The following is a 27,224-nucleotide window of genomic DNA, read 5'->3' as shown; positions in this document are numbered from 1 at the left end:
GCACATACATGTTTGTGGGAACTTTTCTCCCATTTTAGTCAAGAGACAATTTTTATGCAAAGCCATTGCTGTTATTTTTAAAGCTTAATTAAAGTTTGTTGTTACCAGGACTCTTGACTCTGCTGCTGGAGGATGTCCCAGTGCCAAGAGCTGGAAAATATTCTTGGGGCACACACTCCTTTCCCTGATTGGGACATTGTCGGGGGAAAAGTGCGCTCTAGGAACTCTCTGTTGCTCTTAGACCACAAAGTGCTAATTTATTCAGTCATTTAAAATGTCCTGTGGTTGTAGAAGCCTCTTCTGCTGTAATCCCTTACTGTAGTTCTGTGTAATCCCTTAGTGTGCAGTTCTCCATAGTATTGCTCACTCACTGCTGTAAGGAGGTCACTTTGGACCTCCTTGAAGAAGTGTTCTCCTGATGTGGTGTCACCAATTCTTGAAAGGTGGAAGGCTTGATGTAACATATGCACAGCGCTAGAAGATAAATCTCTTTAGAAATCAGTGCAGGAATGCAGTGTTGTCTTGATATCCCTTTTGGCATACGTTGAAGAATGGTCTTTGTATTCCTCTTGCACTTTGTAAAACCTTCCCCAAAGCTTAAGCCGAGAACATACACAGGGAGATTTAAAAAAAAAATCATTTAAGACATCTGGAATCTGGAAGCAAATTGATATCTCTGCTATTATCTAGCAAGATGGTTATCAAAGCAGTGATTTTTACTCTTAACATGAGTTTTGGGTATATGGTGTTTGTTTGCATCAATGGACGTTGAAGGTAGATGCCGGAAATTCCTTCCCCAGGTGCCTCATACCTCATGCTCCTTTTGAAAGAGGCTCGGAGGATGTGGGAATGTGTTTTTTGTGAAGGCGGTGAATCAACTGGTGCTGCAGTTTCTAGTTCAGGAATTAAAGGAAAAGACCTTCCATTATAAATGGAATTGTAAAGTTAAAGGTTGCTTATAATAAACATTGAATTCCAGCTGTGTGTACTCATTTCTATCCTACAGGAAAATTTCAGGAACAGGTAGTTCCCAGAGAAGAATTAAGACTTAGATTAAAATTTTAAAAAGAAATCTTTGCGCCATTAAGCAAATGTTATAACTGCATTTAAAGTATTGCATGTTTTCTGCTATTTTTGTTCATCAATTGATCTTTCAAGTCTTTCCTAGTTTTTGCTCAGTACGATGTTAGAGTACTTAATGATGTACCAAGCAAGCTACTATACTAAATATTTTCCTATGTGCAGTGGTATCTAGTTTTGCTGCAAGGTAGTACTTAGTCTGGAAGCTGAGGGGGAGAAAAAAGGAGAGAAATTGAAAGTTGTAAATTTAGGGCAAAGTTAAAACTATATGGAGAGAAGATGAATCTCTAGAGATTTGCTAGGAAATGAAAGTTAAATCATCTGGTGTTCCTTCTGCTCTATTGATTTACATTGCTACCAGTGAGGCTGACGATTGCAAACTTTTAAAACGGCAGATTTCCTGAGAGGTCAGTGTGTTTTCTTTATTGTGAAATGGAAGGTGAGAAGAGTTAAAATAAAACCAAAAGGAGAGAAAAAAGACTTTTCCATGCTGGAAAGGTAGGAGAGGTGCATGGGAGCCAGGTGGCGACTGGCCCCTGAGGCAAGTGTTTCTAGCAAGCCATACCCATGCGCTGCGCTGCTCTGCCAGAAGCAGGTGTTTTTAAAATGTCTTGCAAGAAGGTACTCATTCTAGTTTTCATGGACCACAAGTGCTGGATCGGGTTAGATAACTCCTTGGCCAAGGCTGCCGTGCAGGGGGAGAGGAAGGAGGAGTCTGGGAATAATGGCTGGGGTCACACATCTCCCTACGTGATAGAGGACATCTCAGTCCAGGGTTGTCCTTTTCTTATGCACAGAACTTCATTTAGTCACATCAAGTTTCAAATTCATTGTCTCCAGGAAGAAGATGTCTCTGACAGTCAGGAAATACATGTGTGTGCCCAGAAAGAGCAACTCCAGCTGATGTCCTAAAGCCCTCTTTGGACATTTAGTCTGCTAATGTTTCACAGGCAAACAGAAAACCCTTTGGGATTCAGTTTGTGGTGCCTGGGGATGTGCTTCCATGATTCATTCTGTGTCTGACCTGCAGATAAACACATTCAGACTTCTGCTTGGAAAAATAACAGGTTCTCTTCTGGTGCTTTTTCAAAAGCTGTATGTTGAATCTCTGTTCCCAGAGGCTGTTTTGTATTCCCTTCTGCCATTGGAACACTGCTACATACTCTGTTCGCACCGTAAAGACTTGGGATGCCCCAAATCAATGGGCTGTAATCAAAATGTGCAAAGTGGAAAGTGTGTGTGTGGGTTATCACCTTCTGTGGCCACCAGCCTGTGGTTCTGTCATTGGGCTTCTCTTAGCAAAACAGGCTAAGGGTAGAGGGAAGGAATAATTTTGTTACATTCAATGCATACGTCCTCAAAATATGCACATAAAGGACATCTGTCTGTTAGAGTAAGTCCATGAGAGGCCACAAATATGATCAGAGGACTGGAGCACCTCCCATATGAGGACAGGTTGAGACAGTTGTATTGTTGTTGAGCCTAGAGGAGAAAAGGCTCCAGGAGACCTTATAGCAGCTTTACAGTACTTAAAGGAGGCATACAGGAAAAATGGGGAGGGGTTCTTTATCAGGGATTGCAGTGACAGGATGTGGGGTAACGGTTTTACAATAAGAGAAGAGAGATTTAGGTTAGATATTAGGAAGAAATTTTTTACTGAGGGAGTGGTGAAGCAGTGGAACAGGTCGTCCAGAGGAGTCGTGGATGCCTCGTCCCTGGAGATGTTCAAAGCTAAGTTGGGTGAGGCTTTGAGCAACCTGATCCGGTGAAAGGTGTCCCTGCCCATGGCAGGGGAGTTGGAACTAGATGATCTTTAAGGTCCCTTCTAAGCCAAACTGTTCTATGATTCTAAAATCCCATGACGACCTTATTTCAAGTTTCTTCGTACTGATGCATTCACCAGCCCCTGGCATTCAGGTGCTTTTATAATGGTATTTTCTGTACAGCCCTTAACTGTCTTTACCTGCAGTCGGTAGTCCTGAGTAGATACAAGCAGAATTCAGCTGTTGAAGAAGGATCCTATGGCTCAGTTTAGGGCTATGGATAGTGGGTTTGTGTTTTGAGTGTCTGTGGACCACCCACTTTCCTGAGAGCATGCAGTAAACCTCCCTTAAATCCTGTCTGGGCTCGTTTTGGCATAGAGAATACTTGTATATAGTAGTGGTTTCCTTTGTTTGTATTTTGATGAGGATGATTATTGTTCCTGAATTAGGGCTACTGAGATAAATACCTAGTTCCTAATATTTTATTTTATTTTATATGTAATCAAGTATATCTGCAACAGCACCTTAAACCTCAGTGTTAATCTCTCATTATTTTTTTTAATAGAAAAAAAACCCAGACGTTTTCAATACTTGGCAAAGTCACAGGGCAGAGGAGAAAGCTGGCTGGGTAATGGGAAAAATACTCAAATCTTTCTTGAAAAAATGCCAATGTCTATAATGCATTTTCAGTGAATGACTCAATTGGTTCTATTAAAGGAAAAAATATAGTGTTAATTCAGCCTAATATAGTTTTTCTATTACCAGTCAACTGATAGGCTTGAACTTCATCATATTTTGCTTTCTTACTGCTAATTATTGAATAGGATGCTTGATTATCAATTTCCAGTAGTCAATATCAGGCTAAATCGGGAGTAGTTCCCTTAAATTTCATGGAGATCTATTGGTTTAAGAGTAATGAGGATGGGGCTCAACATGATGAGGAAGGAATTGGGTGTAAGCCAGTCAGAAGGAGGCAGAATTTGATTTTATATCTGAAATGGGTCGCTCATTTCTGTGCGCTTGAGCATATTTGCATTTGTCTTCCTACGTGTGTTCAGGCTCAGCCTCTAGATTTGCTTTTAACGCAGTGCAAGATCATGTTCTGCAAAGTAGATTCTGCTTTGTCTGGAAAGAAAGGTATAGCAACATTCTATTTCTTGACTTTACAGCTGTTTAAGACTAAAAAATATGTATTTTTAAGATTAAAACTTATAAACTCTGCAGTGAAGTTTAAGTGCTAAGACTAGATAACCCTCAGCCTCGCTGAGAACAGAGGATATTTTTCTTCTGTTGAAAGAACTGTGTGGTGAGTCACTGTCTTCGCAACAGCTAAAATTCAACTTCTTTATGTCACTTTGGAATACAAAAAAAATACTGTTCTGAGTATTTGCTTACAAAAGCCTTTCTCAGACGTCAGACTCCCCTCTCTTTCCCGCTCCACCTCTTATTTAATACATATGTAATATATGCAAAAGGAAGAAGGTGGATGTACAGGTGTGCGTGTACGTGTGTTGAGTAGAGGTGCAGGGAAGGATGGAATCTTAGGTGTATGTGTATATTATGCATACGTACGAGCACAGGCAGGGAGCAACTGGTAGGACGTGTACATCATATCTAAGAAAAATAGCCTGTGGAATTTCGTGGCAGTGGAGAGGGACGTCCCGGTGAGATGTGCACAGAGGTCACCTGAGATCTGACGCTGTTAGATCATGAGGTCTCCTTCACTTCTCCTGGGAGACTCTGGCTTATTCTTCCCCTCACAGATCACAGACCTCTGCTCCTTCCTTGTCTTCCCGAGCAAGAACTGCTGACCAGGGATGGTCATAGCATCCTCTGTGCTAGAGGGTTTTAAGGGCATATTGGATTAAGAACTCTCGGATTATAGTTGAGCCTGACTTGGAGCAGCAGAATGAGACTAGCTGACCTGTCAAAGGCTCTTCCAACCTCATTTTGTCATCACAGAAGTATGGAGGAGGACAAAACCTAAGGAAGAAAAATGTGCTCTAGAAAGTAGCTGACAAGACTGGGGGAGTGGAGCGTTGACTCTGTGGTGTGGTGAGCAGGAGGTGGATGGAGGTGCTGCCAGGAGCCCCTCTGGTGAAGGGCAGGGGGAAGCAGCCAGACTGGAGAGAAGCACCAGCCAACAACTGCGAATAACAAGTTCCATGATCTCAGCGAGAAAGTGAAGAAGAACGTGGGCCATTAGTCAAAGCAGCAAGCCAGGTCAAGGATAGGAGAGTCTTGGTCTGTCTTTATTTAAAAAAAGAAAAAGGAAAAGCAGTGCTTTTCATAATGTGGGATAGGAGGACATCAAGGGGATGAGAATCCAGCAGGGGACTGGAGCAGCAAGATCATTGAGGAAATTTGAAGGTAGGTCAGAGACAAAAAGTAAATATAAAAATTCTCTATTTGACTGAAAGAGAGAGAAGGAAATTATTTCAGGAGAGAAAAGGAAAACTGGAGAGAGGGTAGGAGAAATCACTGACATATAAAATCAGACAAAGTCATCCATTTTGGCAGCTTTCTTTTAGCTACAAGATAACATGCAAAATCCTGTGTGTTGCGGCAAGTCAGCAGAGGAGACAACCTCTGGATTTGGTCACTTGGGACATGGGATTGTCCAGGCGAGATTTGCTTGCACTTGACAAATAAAGGCTTTTGGCTAGGAGAAACAGCAGAGCTGCTCAAATGGAGAGCGCAAAGGGGCTTCCAGAGTCTACTGGCTGTAGACAAAAGCAACGGGAAGCATATGTTGGATGCGCCAAGTGTTGTGGATAGTCCAGCAGACTTCAGAGTCAAAATATTGGACAGCACAACCCAAGTGAGGAAGAGTAAAAGAGGGGCAGACAGGGGGCAAGACTGTGAACAGATCAGTCATCGTTGCTGACAGACTGGAAGTCATGGAAGGGGTGAGGAACAGGGTGAGGTGATAAGGGCTGATGTTGAAATAAACCATGTGATGTATCTTAGTGTTAAAATGGGGATTTCTAACATCGCCATCATTTCAGTTAATGCAAACACAAAGTGCTGCTGGTTCTCATTAAGACCTGGGCACTTCCCTAGCCCTCATTTGCACATTACCAGACCACCTTACTATCTTTAAGGTAATTATCTTTAAAGTAATACGGGTGGTAAGGAGTCGCTATTCTGTAGATAGTGAACCAAGGCATAAAACAGAGGAGTATCTTGCCTGCAGTCATATTACCAAAGGAAGTGAGAATTCAAGCCAGGTTTCTTCAGTCCTCAACTAGTAGCTTGAACGCTGGCTCATCCTCTCTGAGCTCCTGCCTAGAGTGGGAGCCACCTTGAAGTCATACTTTCCACAGAGAAATAAATTAGTTTTTTGGCATATTTTAATGGCTTCTTTCGTGATGCTGAAAAAAAAACAACAAAAAAAAAAGTTGTAAGTTACTTTGAGGCTTTTGTTATTAAGATGTTATTAAGAGTGCCTTTCTTTGACTTGTTCTGCTCTGTTTTTCAGATAAACCGTGAAAGCTGGTGTTCACTGGAGCCATGTGCTGATTCTTCCCTGCTGGAACGCAAGCGAACACAGGAGTCTCCAGGTGAGCAGCCAGGTGCTGGTGGGTCTCTGGATGAGCAGCCCTGTGGCTTTCCTTCCTTTTCTTCTAATTTTTGACATCCTTGTCTAGACGGGTAAAATACATAAACTAAAGAAAATGTGTAATCAATATGCCATGAGTCATTGTTAGCACATGGCTGTAGCACCTGACTTGCAGTGAGCTGTGTGGTATGTCATCTTCTTAAGTAATTTTGCATTTGAAGTACTTCAGTATTCCAATTTTTATTTTTTTTTAATAAACTTGAAAGGTGCGGTAGGGGACACAGATGGTTTCTAGCCAAAATGATAATGCAATCTGAAATTTGAACTCCTGAATCCATATTTAGATCCAAATCAGTGGCTTGATGCTCTTTTTTTTCCCCTGAAAGTTGTCGTGATTTCCAGACTTCAGGAAGCAGGAAGGCTGTTCAGAGCCATCGTTCCCACACCCTGCCCACCAGCCATGCCTAGCTCCCAGCCCTGCGTGCTGGCTGGCTCTTCCACTGGGACAGAAAATCTTGTCTGGGCAAGTTTGAAAGAGGGGATGGTGTCCAAGATAAGAAAAAAGCATTTCCTTTCATTGAATTATGCATGTTCAAAACAAATGGAGTAGTTTATCAGGGCCCTGAATAGTGGCTTTGCTTGAACTGTTCATGGAGAGGACACTACTTGCCTTGCTCTCTTTACAAGCTGGGGTTTTGCCCGAATCTTGTCCCATTTAACTTGGAAACTTGAAAGAAAAACAAGGATTGAATCACTGACTGTCAATATGAAATTTAAACCCAGTCTTTTCAGAGTGCAAGCTAAGAAGGGATAATTTGGGTGAATGACCCTAGGGGTTTCTTCTAGGTAGAAGTTCTAGCTCTCATCATAGTTAAATTAGTGCTTTTTAATTAAAAAGGAAAAAAAAAAAAAAAAAAGGGTCTTGTGTTTAGAATAGTCATGAACAGTGAATAGCTGTTTTGGGAATGTTTTACAGGAGAACTTGCTGTATCACCGTGCTGCCTCTTTCCTAATTATGCCTCCAGGCCCCTTGACTCTTAGTATGATATTTTTACACTTCAGGAAAGAGTTATTGTGCTCCATTTGTCTGCAAAATGATGTGTGCTCATTTGGCTTGCCAGATATATAATCATGTATTCATATGAATCAGTGTTAGTTAGATACTTATTAATTATCTATTGCAATATCATACCATAGAAATAGAGTGTTAATTATGCAATCAGGTAGCTGTATATACAGATATGTATTAACAATTATAGTAATATGTGTCTAACAGAAGCACAAAGAGGCAGGTTTTTAAGCCAACTAATGTGCTCTCTGGTCAGACTGAAACACCAGGAAGATCTCAAGCTCTGCGGGTTCTGGTCTTTCTAGAAGTAACGTCACAGCACACGCATCCCTCCAGCAGCAAAGAGAGAGGGCAAGAAAAATCTGGTAGCACCTTACAGCAGTAAACCCAATAGCTGTCATAATGTGGCTAACTTAAAAGTACACATAGGGAATTAGACCTTTTCCATCTGCTGAATAGTCATGCTGAAAGGGCTTGTAAGGAGAGGGTCCTCAAATCTTAGAAGGTAACTCCAGAAACCTTAGCTTCTCATTTTCTGTCAGTGGTTTTGAAATGAAATGCTTGGAAGTGTGTGGCAGATACACAGCTATCAGCATGGAATTAGAGGTCTCAGCCCTGTCTTGGAGGATATGAAGCTTTGGAAAATACACGTAAAAGAGTTGCGTGGAAATTTTCTTCTGAGGGCTTTTTACTATGTAATTTTTTATGCCTCTGTTAATACAGAAGCGTGTTACCGTCATCACTGTATTTTTTGCCAGCGTCTCTACAGAGGTTGCACCATCAAATGTGGTCAGGGAGCAGGAGATGGATGTGTAACGGGAGTCACAGTCTCTCTGTGTCACAAATGAGTTTTTGAGATAAAATTCATAGTGAAATAAAAGTGCAACTTAATAGAATTTGATGATAAGGTCACGATATTAGTTGCTGCATGGAGGAAATACATGTGGGAAGATCAGGTTATATGTATTTATAAGCAAAGAATTATTCGTGCACACCCAATTCCCTTTGTCACTTAGCTAAGATTTCAAAGCATCATGCTTATCTCCAAGTCACTTAGATTACCGTTTGAGCATCCAACGTGAGTTCTCAGAATTAAAATCCAAGGATTTGCTAAGCAGACTCTCAGGCGTTGTGTCCTTCTGTCTGGATGTCCAGTGTTAGTTAATGGCAAAGTTAGAATCTGAGGCTTCGCAAAGCAGATTCTCTGGCATCAGATTTTATAAAGTATATAATTTAATAGAGATATACGGCAACATGATCAGCTTTGGGGAGAGAGGCCAACATGAACCAAGAAAACCCTGGGCAATTACACCCTTACAGATGATTTATCTGCCCCTAAAATGACAGTTTGATCCAGTCCATATTTGGGTATGGGGTCTTCTCCTTCCTCCTTGGATTCCTTTGCTGTCTTTCAGACAGGTCATTACCTCGTCTTGGTGCACTTCGTGTGAATGATCTGTATCCTTAAAGCCTCAGTATTTTCCTGGTTTTCGTTGACTCTGAAGGCCTCGTTTTGACTGAAAAGGTTGTACACGCTGGGAAAGTTTTTAACTGGAAATTCCCAGCTTGTGGTCTGGTGGCTCAGAGCATTGCTGGGTCCTCGGTATGCTAAGCAAACAGCATACCAAATCACACAATATTCTCACTCTGACTGATTTATTCTGTTTAAAGTGTTACTTGTTCAGGCTAAACAGCTAATCTTTGTTAAAGAGGAGAGTTACCTGATCGTGCAGTCCAGCTGCCATCCAGGGAGGACTCAAATGGGGTTCACCAGTGACCTGCGTTTGGTAAAAGATCTCATGGCTTCGAGGGGTACTCTTGAGAGGGGTCCTGGTGTGACGGGAGGTCATCGCCACATAGCCAGCAGGGAGAGTGCAAAGGAGGCTTATTTAGGCCGTCATATTTATGGGGTGAAAGGGCTTGACTTGTAGTTAAAATTGCACGTGAGGCTCCTCATTGGTGTTCGCTGTGTTGTTCTGCTCCTTATGGGTTTCTCAGAGCATTTCTTGTCCTGGCAGTTGACCGGTGTGAGAGAGCGAGTTCAGTATTGTGCCATGCCTGCATAGTTTAAATCAAGGAAACAAACCCAGTGAGCTAACTGAAAAAAGGGAAGGCAGGGAAAAGAAACCTCCCCCCCCACCCCCGAACAACCAGAAATAAAGGAGAGGGTAGGAATGAGAGCATCTGGTCTGTGTGGGGGTCCCCATCACTCTTCTCCTCATCGTCTCTCCACATCCTTCATGTCCTCTGTCCCTTGGAGGCTCTTGCAGGGCCTTTCGCTGCCTCTTATGATTTATTGTCAGGGCGAGGTATCATCCCTTGGTGCCTCTGAACCGACCTGCTGATTTTCCACTGGAACGTGGCTCGAGCCCCTTTGTTTTTCAGTCTGGGCTGTGGACTTGCTCTGCTGGCTGCCAGCTGGCCGGTCGGCACCCTGGCCTGCTCCCTTACAGCCTCTCTGTCTTTTCTTTGCTTTTTACTTCTTTTTTTTTGGTTTTTGGTTGGGTTTTTTTTTCCCTCTTTCTCCTTCTCCTCCCCCTCCCTTCTCCTCCTCGCTGATGGAAAAGTAGTTCAGACTTTCCAGGTTTACCGAAAGGGGAACAGGACCAGGGAGCAGCTGCACTGCCTTCAATAAGTGCTTTTCCAGTTCTCCACACTGTGGAAACTCCTCTGCAGGGTTAATGGGGTTTCCAACTGGCATCGGCTCCCTCTCTGCCCGGAACGAGGGCAGCCCCGCTGCTGTCAATAAATTAACATTATTTCCTCTGACAGTCGAGTCACTCCTGTTGGTTGGGCTGCAGACAGCGTGTTTGATAGCTGCTGTCAGGCACAAGTTAAGGATGGGGAAGGGAAAAAATGTGGCTTCAAGCTACCCAAACCTGTCTTCACTGGGCTGATGTGTAAGCTTGACATAGCCAAGGACGGAGTTTGTTGGATGTAATTTAAGAGTGAACTAACGTTTTATTGCCCTGGCTCCTCTCCAGGGAGCTAAAGATGTTTCAGAACTGTTCAGTTATAGCAGGTTGCAAAATAACACCTTTCTGCTAAAAAAAATAATAAATTAATAATCAGAAAATATTTTGAGCTGGGAGAAAAGAATGTTCAGTTATTGCCAAAATTGTTATTGATACCTTTGCCTAAAGGCTAAATGAATGAAATTATATACGGGCGTTTTTTATGCATATCCATGTTTGTTAAGTATTTTGGAAAAGAAGGGCTTTCTCAGTGGCTGTTGCCTATTTCTGCACTGCTGATCACCCCAATACAAACAATTGAAAGCATTTTAGGAAAAAAAGAGATGCTGTTTGCTTATAGTTCAATGTTAGAAGTTACAAAAGCATAAGAATTTTTTTAAAGATCTTCATTTTTGAATGTTGAAAAAGTGAAGCTCATCATAGAATTCATACTAGTGTTTTTTCAGTGAGAAGTATAAAAGAAATAACGAAATAATCATTCCCGCTCTAAATGGGCATTCAGAGAGAATTTACCGATTTTAATTGAGAAAGAAAGCAAATATTGTCAAGTTATATTTCTATATTTATTGACTATGTGTCTAATTTTGCACTTGCTGCAGTTGATGGGAAACATCCTATTGTGCTCGATGTGGGGTACCCAATATATAGCGTATTTATCAGCACCTCAAGCTGAAAGCTTATATGGCTTTTAGTGCAGAATTTCTGTTTGCACTGTGTACTTTGATGAAAGGAGTTTTGTGTACTTTGATTAAAAAGGAGTTTTGAACTTTTGAATACATTCTTTGACAATTTGCAGGCACCGTTTGAGAGGGTGAGCACGATTTATAAAGCTGTGTTTACTGTTGGTTTTAAGTCCTTGAATTTACTGAGCTTATGTGAGTTGAGTGTGTGGATGCTACAGAAAACATCAGTTTGGAACTCTGCTTTGCTCCCATAGAATGTGAGAACTTCTTGGAGGATGGGCTGAGCAGCGTCTGTGCCTCGTCGCAGGGTGTCCTTAAAAGAGAGTCCGGGAGTGAATCTGACCTCTTTCCCTTGGCTGGTGATGGAATGGAAGACCTTGTCTTTGGAAAGGTAAGAGAGCCTGGTTGGGATATGGTTAAAAAAAGCTTTAAGTCCTGATATGATGAACTGGTACTGCAAATGCGGATTGTCGTAGTTTCACTGGTGAGTTAGAAACCTGGAAACGATTATCCTGGAATAGAATAGATAGAAAGGATCTGGTCCTCTCTTCAGACGCAGCGACATGAGGGATGGATGTATTTACTTGCAGCAGAATTCCCAAAACTGTGCAGCGCCCAATGTTAAAAAGATGAAAGCTATTTTGACTGTCTGAAAGTAAATCAGACTGGAGGAACAGTTGAAAAGGTGGATTTTCCTGTAGGATCATTAGTGATTGCACAGATGGTGTGGAAGCCATTTTAACTAATGTAACAAAGAGCTTTTCTCCAGCGAATGATGAACTCTGCACTGACACCTTCAGAATCATACATTAATTCCCAGAGGAACCAATGTTTTTCTCTAAATTCAGTGTGACTCCCTGAACGGGAAGGAAACACTCACTCTAAATACTTAAGGCCAATTCCAATGAATAGTTTTGTTGCCTAGGTGACATATCTCTAATGCCTTTTTGCGTGCAAGTAGAAGGAAAATGTTTTCAGGTTTGCTTAAAATCAACAACAGAAGTCATTACTAAGCTTAGTCACCCCTGTGCCCTTTGTGTTGCTTATGTCTGAGAAGGGGAAGGAGGAGTGGGTGAGATCTGAGATACACATTCAGCCTCCTGAACAATCAGAGGGGATCTGGACCTTCTCTAGAGCAGCCATCACATTGGTCTCAGCTCCATGAAATCACATGCTTAGGTTCAGCTCCAGCTTACCTGTTTGAGCAGGCACAGTTCCTGCACTGAAAAACAAAACTTTGAGAGTAAGTTTCACACTTGCTTTCAGAGAAATATATTTAATGAAACAAAATTCTGTTTGCTTAAATCAAATCAGATGATGGTGAATTTTTTCCAGTGGGACGCGAAACACCACAGTACAGGCTAAATGATCTCATGTGCTATAAATGAACAGTAAAGTCATCCTTAATGCATGTAGTGTAGGGCACAGAGCTCACCAGACTCGCCCTTTCCCAACTCACCCTCAAAGTGGTGTGGAACCCTGGTTTGTTAGAATATAACCTGTTTGGTAGAGCAGAAGACTAATTTTCTCATGTAGAGTGGCACAAATTGCAACAACCAACTACCATTTAATTGCCTTATTTAATACTTGTATGGGAATGCGTGGGGGAAGAGTCCTGTGGGAACACGGTAAATTTTGTTGTACAGAATTTTAGATTCTTGCTTTCTTATGTGGAAAATGTTTCTCTAAATACAAGAAACAAAAATTAAAACTTAAAAAGGATAGGTAGTGCAATGTGGTCGGAATGCTGCAGGGAAAACGAGGAGATAATGGGGACAGCAGGTCTTCAGTTACCAGTGGAGAGCGGGTGGAGGGAGGAGGTTTTTTTCTTTGTAGAAAGGAAATTTCTTAATTAGGCAGCCTTTGCATTGTTCTTATTATGTGGTGGGTTGCTGACTTGGTCTACAAATGGATTCAAAAGGCTTCTGAGTTGAGTTTAGGAAGTTATTCAGAGCTAATCTCAACCTCAGTCACTTTTTATGTCTCTGCTTTGCTGACTAACTTGGTTCTTTGTCTCCTTTCTCAGAATTTATCTGACTATCATTTTTACAGTTAAAGTTATTTCTTGAAGGACCAGAGACACTGGTTTAGTGTTTGTGAGCTTGTTCCTTAATTCAGTCATATTTTTTTTGTTGTTTTTTAAGACTAGTGAGCCCAGCTTGTAGAAATTCAAGCTATAAATATGTTTAATAAATGCTGGATTTAGTATTCCTTCTGAAAAATAAGATGCATGTCTTGGTTGTAGGTGGTTAGTTATAGGCCTATTAAAGAGTGCAATTTCCATATTAAATTGGGAAGAGAGAGAAGAAGTTTATGAACAAAAAGAGGATCCCAAACCTTTCAGTGTCATGATGATTGTTGTTATTACTAGTCCTGTTCTTGTTTCCCCTTTCTATGGAGCAAGAGTTGAACTTTTGTCTGTTAGAGTTGGGTTTTATAATATAAATCACTCCTCCTTGGTTAACTGCTTAATACTTTAAAAGAAATTGAGGAAGAACAAGCCATCACCTGGCCAGGGTCTTTGGCCTGCTTCCACAGACATCACTTAAGGATCTTAAGGACCATGAAAAATTGGGGTCTGTGGGGTCACAAAATCTGCAGATACCTTAAACTGTCCCTGATGTTTGGTGCATGCTCTCCTTGCTGTCTCCTTGCCATCTCCTTGGCTTGTGGGTTTGTTTTGTTTTGTTTTTTTTTTCTCGGGATGTGTGCTGAGCTGTGTAACATGAGCTACCAGGTTCCGAGAGCTTTAGCACTAAAACCTGACTTGTTTTTTTCAGGCTTTAGAGGTTGTCACTGAAATCCAGAATTTGCCTCCAACGTGAGGTCTAAGGCTTCAGCAAAATATTTTCTTTTTTTGTGTCAGTGCTTCATTCCCATGTCCTCGTCATCCTTCTTTTCCTTCTCCGTCTCAGCCAGCCATCTGGGCAGGCTTTGCAACACCCTCCTTGAATGATTAATGCTGTATAAGGTCATTTCTCACAATCATCTGGAGACGTACTGGGGCATAGCCCATATGCTTTGCTCATCTTAACTTTTAACCTGCCACCGAGATTCAGTTTTACTGGGAGGTTTTTTAATGTGCCTCTTGGGAAGTGATTCAGTCAAAAGGCCCTTGAGAAGTCAGGAACACACAAAACATTGTCAAAGGAAGGGTTTGCAACTCAACCCCTTGAATCTTGTTTAATTTCTGCCTTTGGTTTGGTTTGCTCAAGGAAATACACAAATACATAAATATTTTGCATTCTTTTTTTTTTCCAGAATCTTTATTTCTCTTAAAAAACACAGAACAAAACCACAAGAAAACCCAACTATGAAAAAAAAAACCCCGAAACAAACAAAAAAATGAAAAAAAGCCAAAACCAAAATAAAACACCAGGCCTGAAGGAATACAAGTGTGAAGAGAGAGTCTTTCACCAGGGGAAGAGTCCTCCACTCCAAACCATAAAAATTATGATAAATAATTAATAGGAAGCCACTACTGAGGTTAATTTTAGAGAGCCTGGAGGCTGTAGGGAAATCCAAATAAAAGAGGTCTCTGCTAGATTGTATGTCAAGCCAACCAAAGATGGTTAGTTCCTCAGTGTAACAGTACCCCAAATAAACTCCAGCAGGCCAGAGTTTGATATTTTTCATTTTATTTTTTTTTAAGTACTGTAACATTGTTCATGTCTTGTCACATGGAAAATCAGGGGACAGAGTAAGACTGTATCTCAGCACTTTGCTGATTGTCATCACAAAAGTGGTTGAAAGACTGTTTTAATGCCAGTTGTCAAGACTGCCTACATCTGGAAGGATTTAGTTAAAGAAGTTATCTTATACCCACGCCATCCTAGTGATTTCTTTTATCCCTTTTATGAAGAAATACATACATTCTTTCTCAGAAAACTCACTTTTTGTACTTTATCTCTTTTTTTCTTACTCGCTTCTCACGAAGTTCTGTTTCTGAGAGCAACGGAAATGCCCGTTAGTGCATGTCTGTAAAGGCTCTTTTCAGCCGTGAGTTTTATGGTTGCAGTTAAGGGTTGAAATCATTGAGGTGCAATACAGCAACCCTAACTTGAAGAAAATTATTACTTCTTGAATGTTTCACTTTTCCTATATGAAAAGAACATATTAGCAAATCAGTTCTATTCTGCAAACGGTATTTTCTTACTCAGATAGGATTAAACAGCAGTGCACACTTGCACTTGATCAGATAGCTAATTTTTTGCAGAGGAGGCTACAATAGAGATGTTTTAGATGTGCCAGCCACTACCTGGCATTTTGCAAACAGAATCCTGGTCTTTCATATTATCTCTTTCGCTTTGTTTAAAAAAAGAAAATCATTTAAAAGAAGACAGCCTGTTTACAGTGGAATAGGCCACGAGTTCAAGGGAGTTTTTCATTGTGTTATGTAGTCACCCTGATGGTCAAGGTAAAGCTTGAAATGGACCAAACACATTTCACATTTTTCCAATAATTCTTTGAACTGTGCTTTACAATAGAAACTCTAGATCTTCCCAGCTTGGGAAGTGGATTTTTTTTTCCTGTTTTAAACTGAAGCAGTATTCTCATCTGGGAAATAAAAATTCCTCTTTTTTACTCCAATTCCTCCCTATGCAATTTGATGTGCTGCACTATTGTTGTTAGATTTGCATCCAAATTTAATGTTTCCAAGCTGTCCCATCCTTCCCCTGTAAACTGGCAGGTAGTCTTCTCTCCTCCTGCTGTGCTACCCTGATGTCTAACAGTATTTTCCTGTGTCTCAGAAAAGAAAAGCAGATTGTTTCCTCTGCTGAAGGTGTATTATCCGCATAATGACTACTTAATTTGTCTGGATTTAAGCAATTCAGTAAGCTTTCATCATGACTCACACAAATATCAGATTATCTTGAGTAATGCCAAACATAATCAAAAACTGAACAGGGCATCCTCTCTTGTTTTAACCTGCTCTTCTTATTTAAATATGTGTCACATCCAATACTTGGCACTTACAGTATAAGTTTACTATTAAAGTATTTATGGAAATTCAACAGTAGTATTTGACATTCCTTACCACAAAATGAATGCTTTTGGAGGAATATATTTTTAGAGTGTTTTTTTAGTATTTTGTGTTCAGAAGATATATTGTTCTTCAGTATTGTGTTGTGAATGCTGTCTTTTTCTTCCACTTTGTTTTTTGGTGGATGAGAGAGAGGAAATAAGGTGGTGGCATGTGTTTCAACCACCTTAGGAACATAATTGTATACCTGTTATATCCAAATAAGAATAGAAAATAGCCAAATTTGAACTAGAGCTTCCCTCTAAATTGTGAAATGTTTGATTAGAATACTTGAACACTTCTGTTTATTTATCAAGGACAGCAGTGATAGGACAAGGGCTAACAGCTTTAAGCTGAAAGAGGGGAGATTTAGATTAGATATTAGGAAGAAATGTTTTACTCTGAAGGTGGTGAGGCACTGGCACAGGTTGCCCAGGGAAGCTGTGGCTGCCCCATCCCTGGGGGTCTTCAAGGCCAGGTTGGATGGGGCTTGGAGCAGCCTGATCCAGTGGAAGCCTGACCCCTTCCAGCCCAAACCATTCTATGATTCTATAATAATGTGTACTGATCAAAAAAAGCCCAGAGAAGCACAGTGTGTGGAGCATCTAACGCTGCTGAGCTTGATAGAAGTGAGGACAGTGTGATCCAAGCTGTGGGCAGTTCTGCTCCCATTCACCCTGTCCTACATGGGTTTTAATGGCCCTCTCTCGCTTCTGAGAAAGGGATTTTGTAACCCGTTTTCTTTTGCCAAATGAGAGCTGACAGCCCGCAGCTCCTTCAGCGCTCAGCTTCTGCTAAGACCCATCGAGCCTGCTATTTGAAGACAATTAACTGCTGTGGCTTTGCTGAATAGTCTGTTATATATGATCTGACAGATCATTCTGCCTGTTATTATTTTAAATGATACAGTGCAGGGCTCTGCAGGAGAATAAGTAGAAACTTCCCACATCAGTCTCTCAAGGTAAACACCATTTCAGACTGAATGTGATGTCAGAGAGATGCTGAATTGTCTTTATGCTGGCCGTAAGGAACACAGAATATGCCTTCTTTGGCTGTATGGTCAGCACGTGTACTTTTGCCAAAGAGAACCAATTTGGCGTCCACTTACTGCTTTTGGAGCAAACTAAACCAAAAAATTGCAGTATGACGTGAGACCTCAAATACTGGGCGCCTGATCCTGTGGAATGATATTTTTCCATTACACTTGGATTTGAAAAACGCTGCGAACCCTGGCATTAACTGTCTGCTTAATGGAAAGTAGCGGGGGACAGGGATTTAAGTTTTATTTTCTCTGTTTGTTTTCTACTCCTGCAAAATTGTCCCTTCTGTGCTGGATGATGCAGTGGAACAGTACACTGCCCTTGAGCTCTCCTGGCTGAGAGCTACAAACCCATCCCAGGTCCCACAGGAGAGGCTGGAGTTTGTCATCAGGAGTCATGATGACCTAGTTCCTCATTAATCACTCTCTGTGATTAACACTTGGTGAACCTTTAGTAGTTTTATGGCACTTTGACCGATAACAGGTTCAGCCAGAAATGATGACGGGAGCAGAATTTGCTGTGCAGGATGAAGCGTGGAGGCAGGCAGAAGACCTGAGCTGGGAGCCCAGGGTGATGACAAAAAGGGACTTGAGGTAGAAGAGATTGCTCTACAGAGCATTTCAACCTCTTTTGAAACCAGAGCAAAAAGTCTTGCTTCTGTGATTAATTTGCCTTGTGCTATCAACTAGGAAATCTCTCAGCTCATGTGAAATATAAAATATTTGGATTTAATTAAAATGTTAAATGTGTGCACTTCATCGTAAGTGTTCGAGGTCAGGGTGGATGAGGCTTTGAGCAACCTGATCTAGTGAATGTTGTCCCTGCTCATGGCAGCGGGTTGGACCAGATGATCTTTAAAGGTCCCTTCCAACGCAAAACACTCAATGATTCTACTTTAATATATTTTTAACTTTCCTTGTCCGCAGCAGCCTGAAGAGGAGCAGTCTGCATGTGATATCACCAGCTCCAGTTCTTCTGCAGATGACACCATGTCCCTGGAGAGGAACTCATCCCTGGGCAGCGACACATCCCTTCCTTTCCCACCAACAGTGAACTTCATCCAGCCCAAGGACAGGCACAGCCTAGATGGCAGCTGCACCAACATGGTGGCAACAGAAGGAGGAGAGAAGGAAGAGGAGCTGGACAGTATAACGGATGTGCCTACTCATTCCTCCGTCTTACGAAACTCCATGCGGCCACTGTCACCTTTTCGTCGACACAGTTGGGGGCCAGGGAAAAATGCCACCAATGAAGCAGAAATAAATCAGAGGAGGTGAGTGAAGAGCTGCTTTGATTTACTTTGCACCCATTCGTGCATATTTAGCTAAAGCTTTGGGCTCAGCATGACAAAATAGAAAACTGAGGTGACACTTCTGGTTATTTCTTTTTCACTCGCAGGGTGAAGATAATCTCCTAATGTATGCTTGTTTGGTTTTTACTTTAATCCTGAAAGTTAATTATTACTTTATGTCTACAGCACACTTGAGATTTCCAAAGGGAATGGAAAAACCTTGGGACAGGTCTTGCGTTTGAACTGTCACCACCCATTTCTATATGAAGGGCTTTGTTAAAGGAATTATTGGTGTGTTAAATCTCTCTGACCATAAAGTAAACACTACCATTATTTCTCTGATTATATTAAGAGATAGCACAGTCACCACAGTTTTAAAAAAAATAAATGTGTAGAGGCTCCTCATTTAGCATAGTGGTGAGATGAGTAGTCCCTGTTTCGTAGAATTGGTTCTACCTCAGTCTCTCATGGACAGTTAGTCCTACCTGACTCACCACTGACCTCCTCCATGTAGCCTGTGAAGATTCAAAAGGGAAGTTTTCCCTTTTGTTCTTTCACAAGATACAAGAGGGAGAAGTTAACCGCTGCATGAGTGTGTAAATGCTAGTGCCAAGTGCCTGTGGAAAGAAAGGTGCTCAGCGCCCTATCTCAGTGAGGAAAAAGATGAAATAAAGGAAGATGCACACAAATAAAGTAGTTAATGGAAGGTGACCCGCTGTACTGTGCTCTGCACTGCTCCGCATCTGGGCTGCTGGATGCTTAAGGTCAAATGCTGCGTGTTCTGAAACCAGTGAGTGTTTGGCAAGTGTTTTTAATATGTTTTAATGCTTTCAGAGCAGGAACGGTCAGTTGTTTTAGCAGGATCAGGGTGCGGTATCCTCCTGTCCCTCTGGTGTACACCTGTAGCCTACAGAGGCTCCAAGCTCTGGCGTGCAGTGCAGCGTCGCTCTCTGGGCTGCCTGCTGCCGTCTTCAGGCCCACGGGTCTGCTTTTAAGATAAACAGAGCTGTTGCATTTGGTGATACCATGGAAATAAAACCAGACATTGACAACAGGTTCCTGGTAAATTGTTACAGGCCCATTAGGATATAACCCAGTGAGAGGCAGCAGGCTCCCATCAGAAATGCATGCACCCTTTACGCTTCAGGAGTTATGGGGATCACTGGAGGAATGTAATAGACCCTTCAGATTTATAAGCCAGCACTGAAAAATGTTCAGGACCCTGCAAGTAATATAGAGTGAAAGATGATGATACTATTTTTTTTATTATTTATCACTGCCACCTTTTTTTGGCTTCAAGTGGTATTTAAATAAATTAAATAATAAATAAATTATGAGGGAATGAGTGTGTAAGCTCTTAAACTCATTTAGAGATATTTATTTTTAAGTGTAGGACTTGTTATGTATGAATTTCTGAGGCTGGTAAGTGGCATAGCTGGCAATTACGGCTGACACTTAGCAGATGGGGTTAAATTCTCCTGCATCAGACTTTGGAGGCTGTTTCTGATATGGGAAAATACATTCACTGTAAATGTAAGAAAATTTGAGTTAAAGGGACAGTAATTACTCTCATATGTTCATAGATGCAGCTGCCACTACATAAGGATAGCTGTCACATAGGTTAATTAAAAACAAAAAGCTGGGTGGGTCTTTGCTGCTGATCTGGTTCCTGTTTGGGTTTATGTTTCTGTTAAAAAAGCATTTGGGTTATTTGGGGTTTTTTGTTGGGTTTCGTTGTTCTGGTCTTTTTTCTTCTTTACATACGTGGCTGTTGTGACGTTGAGATTCTCGTTGCTTAGTGATTAACAACAAATACCAAGGAAATGAAGCCCAAACAAGTGACTTTCACACAAATGAGTTAAATTCAAAGTGTTTGCTTAATCATTTATTTAATGTGGAGTTGATACTTTTCCATTTAAGAGGGAAAAGCCCTTATTGTAACTTAATTTTTACAAACCTTTGAAGTGAAGTAACAAAGAGCACAAGCCTTGGCTAAGGTTTTTCCTGCTGATGGGCAGGACCTGTGCTGCTCGTGCTACCCCTATCCATGCTCACTCTCCTCTTCTGGACACTCATGGCACCACTTTGTTGGATTGGTGAGGAGGTTGCACTCACTAAATGAACAGAAAATAAACCAATTAAAGCATAATTGCCACCAAAACTGACTCAAGGATTAGAACTGGGCTGCACAACGAGGAAGAGGAATGGGGTGGCTGTGCAGTCAGCTGAGTGGTAAGAGGTGCTTCCTGTCCCAGCAAAGGGCTCGCAGCCTTGTCCAGCCCCTATCTACACCAAAAATAGTCTTTCCTCTGATGGCAGAAGTAGTGAAGTCGAGCTTAAATAGAGCTGCTGATAACAGGACCAAAAGAGCCTAGGGGGGAAAAAAAAAAATCAATGTTTTGTAGGATTTGTTATTTTCCAGACTTATATGTTTTCTATTTATAAGAGGGATGAGCATAAATTGTTTCTCACAGAATAGATCAGAAAAAAATGTAATTGTCTTAAATAACATGTGAAAACAGGCTCAATTCCCCTCTGTTCCCCCTCTCTCCTCAAACAGACTTCACGGGTGATCCTCATGTCTACATTTTGCTATTAAAAATACAAAGAAGACTAACAAAGCTGCCACAAAAGGATGTTCATCCTTCAGTTAATTCCTGACATTCATAGCGGATTTGAAATGCCTGTCTTTCAACAATGATGCAGTGTTTTTAACTTTCGGGTCTGAGGAGAGGAATGCGGACATTTTTCACTGATGGATTAAGCACTGCAAAACTGGAGCGGGTGTTAATCACAGTTGCTAACAGCTTCTGTCAAATAGTTTGTCCTTATCTAAACTTTAAACTGACCTGGCTTTGGCAGCTAAGTTGTAATGTGGTCAATACCTATGAAACCTTCTTTCTGTACAAAAACACCCTGCCGAAAGCGAGATTTATTTGTAAAAAAAAAAGGGACTGAGGAAGAAGAAAGAGATTAATTATTGCCTTCATTATTTCATTTTGTGTTTTCTCTGTGTGTCCGTTCCCTCTGTTGTTCATATGTTGGGGATATTATTCCTGCCATTTGTTCATTTTTTTCCATTCAAGCTGCTGACCACTCTCCATGATTCATTTTCAGTTCAATGCGAGTTCTGGGGGATAGTATAAAGAAGCCTCCCATTCATAGGAGAAGGTACAGAGCCAACTAACATGACTAACTGTTGTGCATTTGAATGTCTACTAACTCCATGCTGTCATGTTAGTAAACCTGTAGTACCTCTCAAAGCTGTGTGTTAGAGCTGTGCATCCCGCTTGGCTGCTTTCCCTCTCCAGACTGACCCAGGGCAGTTTTTCTGGTCTGCGGAGCACATGCTCTAGCCACTTTCTCCAGGACAGTAGATTAATAACTTGGAGAAATCTTGGATATCATTTTATTGGCTTTTGCCAACGTTGGAGTTGTGTTAAAATAATTGTTTTCCTGAGTTCGTGTGCATAATTTGGATTTAAAGTGCACCAGAGACTCCTGCCAAGGCTTACAGGAGGGACACCTGGGGAGGGGATGCATCAGATACGATCTCAGAGTTGGAGAATACTCTGCAGATCTGCAGCTGGTTGAATTAAATGGCTTTAATTTTGCTCTTTTGCTGTATTTTTAAACCATTTTCCTAAAAAATAGAAAATAGGTATTTTTCTTTTCTTCCATGTGTGGTTTTTTCCTCTGTGTAGCAAACTTTCAGTTCCTCATCCATCATGCAGATATGCGTTTTCACTCATGTAACCTTTGCTCTGTCTATTAACATATAAAATAGGGAACTTAATTTTTGACATAGCAGACCTATGGACTGTCCACACTTAGACCTTTTCTTGGCTAAGAAAAGAGAAGTTTAACATCTCCCCTTCAGTGGCTCAATGTCTTTGCATCTCCCCCAGCCTGCCAGCTCTCTTCTTGTGGCAGGCTAACTCAGGATTTCTCTTTCCTGAGAATGGATGGGGTTACATCTCTGTGTATGTAAACAAAATACTGTATTTTCATGTATGGAAAATGTTAGCTTGATGTTATTACCGAAAAAATCACCATGCCTTACCATGCATCAGAATAAATGAAGCCATATGAGTGGGCTGTACAGTGCAGGAAATGGCTGTTAAAAAATATTTTTTTTTAAAATAGGCACAAAAGAGGACATGGTTTTTTACTTTTATGAAGCTACTTTATTTGTATCACTCTGTGCTCTGGTGCGTGTCTTCTCAGCTCAAGCAATCGAATATCTTTTTACCAGTTTTCCTTTGGACTCCTCTGTAGAAGCTGTGTTAGTATTTAGTCGTAATAACCTGAAACGCTGAGCTCACACATAGAATAAAGAAAATGCCTCAAATAAGCAACCTAAAATATCTAGTTGTATCTGATGTGTGGTAATTCGCTCACAAACATTCTCTCATTTATTTTTTTTTTTTCCTGGCCTCCCGACTATTTTGGTGTCATCCTCCAAACCTCAGTTGCAGAGCAACAGCCTGAAATGAATTCCAGCAGTTGTGCTCTCCCACAAGGCTGATGTATATAATAGCTCATCACCCCTCCTCTAATCGTCTTCTGTAAAGGGGTTTTGCATGCTCTGCATTGATCTTGTTCGGTTTTTATGGTGTTGCAAACAGATCGTGGGTGGCTCCCCAGTAGGATTGTAATTCTGTAAGACTGCTTTCCACAGTCCTTGCCAAAAGGTCTTTTTCCTTCTCTGAGACCTTCCACCACTTCTAGGCTACCTCCTACGTATATGCGTGACTGTTCTTCTTCCCTCCTTCTACTCTTCTGCTTCCCTTTCCTGCAGATTTAGCATTTGGGATTGTCACTGTAACGTGACAATGGTGAGGAATAGACGCATCTTATAAAGTGATTTATCTAGTGTAAATGTTGCATCATTTCTTTAATGAAGACTATCTTCTTTCCTTCGTTTGAAAAGTGACCACCCCAGAATTACTGGCTTTTACAAACAAGTCAACACAAGCATAGCTCCAAGATTCTACCAAGCCCAGTAGTCTTATGGCCCTGAGCAGATGGCTGGGGGAAGCAAGGAGAAGGGAAGCATGTAGGATACCTTCCTTGGGAGCCCTTCTCAGCCTCCATCTAGTTTCTGCTGGGCAGGTTTTACTGACCTGCTGGGCGGCTGAACCCAGCCTGAGAGTGTAGACTGAGATGTGTGATGGAGATGGGTTTACTGTGGCCAAGAGTTGGTTCTTTTAAGATCTCAGGCAAGTATTTAGTAACCCCATCCCTCAGTAATACTTAGATCTGCCACCATGATTTAGTTGGATGACGATGAAATACTTGGAATTATTGGCATGCTTTGGAAAGGTATGTCTTCATGAGGAATGCAATGGTACTGTGCTGAGAGCTACTGGTTAAGCACACCTGGAACTTTGAGGTGCAAAGCACAGGTACTTCAGGTATATCCTCACTCAGTTAACATCTTTCATAAACCAGGTAGTAATTATCTGAATTCCACCATTGTACATCAACCGTCAAACCCTTTCAGAATGTTTCCAGTGTTATACTGTGTGTAGAAACTATACAAGGGATTGGCATGGAGTGATGCAGCCAGTGGCTTTAAACTTTCCTCCGTGCCCTCTGAGATTTCTGGCACTCACAAATCATGGCCCAGGGATGCTTAGATTTGTTCCTCCCATTTTGTAGGTTCCTGGCCTGGTGCAAAGCGTACTCTGGCCATGTTCTCTTCTGTGTGGATCACAAGCCACAGGACGGGAGCAGGACCTTTGCAGTGTTACTCTAGCAGATAGTGTGCTGTTGCAAAATTCCCTTCAGACGACGTATGTTTCCTGGACAGCTTTTACAGGATTTAGAGGTCCTTTTTATGCCGTAGCTGACAAGAAGATTGATTTTTCTGTGTCTGCAAAACCTGCAGTTGGGCTAGAAGCTGACAGAGAAAAAATAACAAAAGCAGTATTTAAAAGGACAACCAAAATATTTGCGTTCTGTGTTTGCATTTCTTATGTCTTTAATGATGAAGCTTGGATCTCTTGGGGTATGGGAACTGAAGGGTTTTCTAATCAAAGTACTATTTGAAGGATTCTGATTTAATCTCAAGTTAATAGTAAGACAAACCTGGTTTTTAACTCCATCCTCTTTCATTGATTTGCTCTGCAGCATTTAAGAATGTAACTCCCCCTCTTGTTTTTCCCAAGTGTAGGCTGGGATTAGTAATGCTTTTATGGAGGAGACTTAAACAATTGAATATCTGTAAGGAGTTCTCTTTCTGATCTGGGGATGAGAGGTTCCAGTAAAATACTAATCATTACTAACACAGCAGCTGTGATTACTTATGTAAAATTGGCTTTGGTGTGTTTCAGCCTTATTTTCCCCGAAAACACTCCTCCTTATGAGGAGCAGTTTCTCCAGTACGTTGTGTACTCACCGATGGGATCAGTTTGGGATTTTTTTAAGATACAATAGTGAGAGTCTTTTAACATTCCCTTGTTCCGTAACAATCCAATAATCACAGCCCTTTTCCTTTCTCTGCCTCTTTTGATGTTCCTAGTTTGAGCTGGTGTCCCTCTGGCGTACAGTTCATTGCCATGCGTCCTGACTTTACTTGTAGAAGGTATGGTATAAATATATGTGCAGCACCAGCAAAGGAGCACTGCAAACACCCTGTTGTCAGCTTTTTGTGCATCGCCTTTTCCACTGCTGCTCTGGCTGAAGGGTGCACGTTTTTGTTTGCTTCATCTGCTTTTTCAGCAGTCAGTCATGGGAGTGGGTCTTCTGAACTGGGCTGCAGGTGAAGGTGGTGGCTGCTTTTCATTGGCCTTGAGCATTAAAGAAGCTGCACTGTTGGATCAAGCCGCTCTATTCTGTGATGGTTTTAAGACATGATTTTCCACAGCAATGATCATAACAATAATTGTGACAGCCAAAGAATGAAAACAAGAGTTAATGTGATTTACCACCGCTTTGTTCTGGATGGATCTTATGAAGGATTTAAGTTCATACAGACTTGCTCTTTGTAAATTGAAAGATCTGATTTTTTTCTTCAAAGGGACTAATCATGTAAAACTTTCTATGAAAAGCCAATCTAATAGCCTCAGATGAAAAATTCTCAGGCTCTCAAAGCTTGCATCTTCTGTAGAAAGTCCCAGAGTTGAGACTGATGCTTGCAGGTCAGATCTTTACCTGATGTTGCCTGGAAGCCAGTCTCCCAGGTTTTATGGCTTTCCTCTGGTAGTTTCTGCTGGTTATGGGTCGAGCTATTAAACTCTTTTTCTGAAGACTAGATATTGAAAAAGAAGTTAATCGGTCCTTCCTGTTATGGATTTAATTGTGCTTGGTGTTTACCCTGACCAACAAATTACAGACCAGTATCACCCACTGATTACTATTTTATGGGCTAATATTTGCAGGTTTGAGCTGTTTGTATCACAACAAATGAGATTCTTTTTTCTGTACTATGTAACATCATTGTTATCACCTTGCGATGCAAGAAAAAATATAATTCTCCCTAAGTAATTAGTAGAAATGGGACTGGTTTTTCTCTGATGATATTTTAGAATAAACTTTATACTGCCTGCTATTGATACACATTGTTGAGACAAAATCTTCCTAAAGCAGATTAAATTGTAAATGCCTCGACCAGTCTTCTTTCTCATTAAGTACCATGAAAAAAAGTCTTTAAAAATTTACTAAATCTTCTTATTCAAGGTTCATTGCAAGTCTTGCTTTGAAGATGCATATGTATCAGCCATTTAATGCCTCTAAAGGAATGCAGAACCTAATCACTGCTATGCAACTCTACTTGAATTTAAAGCTCCTCTGTTTGTTCGAATAATCTCTGCGGTCTCTAGTGTGTTTTCCCTTTTATTTGTGTATATGTTAGCTTGTTGGCCACTTAGATGTCATGATTAGCCTCAGGTTGGGATATATACCCAGGGTAGGCCTTTCTTCATACTAGCAGGATCCAGTCAATCATGAGCCACGGAGTTGTGGTAATGTACTGGGAGCTGAATTTGTAAAGCTTGCACATTAACCCAAACTAATATCACAGGGGGGTTATAGATGCTTGGGCACAAGGAGCAGGAGGGTCAGAAGCAGAGTATTAGGGCCAAGATATATCAGCTGGAAATAGTCATGAGAAAGATGAGGTGTTTTGTGCCAGTGAGAAGAGAATGTATTAGCGTATTTCTGTAGAGGTCACTTGTCGATCAGCTGCTATCTCTACAGAGATTGGCCAAACCTTTTATTACTATTGATTCTGCAAGCAAAAGGTTTGTTTTATTTAGCTCTGAGTGATAATGCCTGGCTCCATTGGCTAAGATGTAGCTTCCTCTGCAAATGATAAAACAGGATTGATTGGCTGATGGAGACAACATTTATTGAATTAAAAAACACAGTTAAAAAAGAGAGAAAAGGACCATTATCTGTGCCAAAGCTTTGTGCAGTGGCAAATTCTGAATAGGTTTAGCAGCTGTATCTGCAGAGATGACTATTACAAGACAGCCCAGAGCTGCTTTTGTGGTTGCTGGAAGGGGTGTTGGTCCAGGACAGACAATACCATGCTGTACGAGGTAGTTTAATTCGAGTGACTTTATTCCAAGGGAGAGTCTAATAGAAAAACTAGCAAAGATAGTATGTGGAAATATCGAAATCATTAGAAGGTATAGTTCTAGATTTTCCTGTGCACCATTACAGAAAAAGAAGGAAAAAAAGCCCTCAAAACAGTAGGAAAAAAAAACTCCTATTGACCAGGAGTCTGAGTG

The 27,224-nt window shown here is 41.2% G+C and overlaps 1 protein-coding gene across 2 annotated transcripts in view; it reads left to right on the top strand.

Moving 5' to 3' along the window:
• The window catches only part of AKAP13 (A-kinase anchoring protein 13), a 77,143-nt gene that overhangs the window by 4,415 nt on the left and 45,504 nt on the right, over positions 1 to 27,224 (top strand). The window contains exons 2-6 of one of the 2 annotated variants that reach the window (XM_054077398.1): positions 6,325 to 6,406; positions 11,387 to 11,523; positions 18,122 to 18,468; positions 21,604 to 21,657; positions 25,013 to 25,075. In XM_054077398.1, the coding sequence (XP_053933373.1) occupies positions 6,325 to 6,406; positions 11,387 to 11,523; positions 18,122 to 18,468; positions 21,604 to 21,657; positions 25,013 to 25,075 (683 nt within the window). The remainder of the gene's footprint in view (positions 1 to 6,324; positions 6,407 to 11,386; positions 11,524 to 18,121; positions 18,469 to 21,603; positions 21,658 to 25,012; positions 25,076 to 27,224) is intronic. The other variant, XM_054077399.1, reaches the window with a different exon arrangement.

This window comes from Cuculus canorus, chromosome 12 (assembly GCF_017976375.1).
Source record: "Cuculus canorus isolate bCucCan1 chromosome 12, bCucCan1.pri, whole genome shotgun sequence".
NCBI lineage: Eukaryota > Metazoa > Chordata > Aves > Cuculiformes > Cuculidae > Cuculus > Cuculus canorus.
The sequence above is the reverse complement of the archived record's forward strand: the minus strand, read 5'-3'. Positions and strand labels throughout refer to the sequence as shown.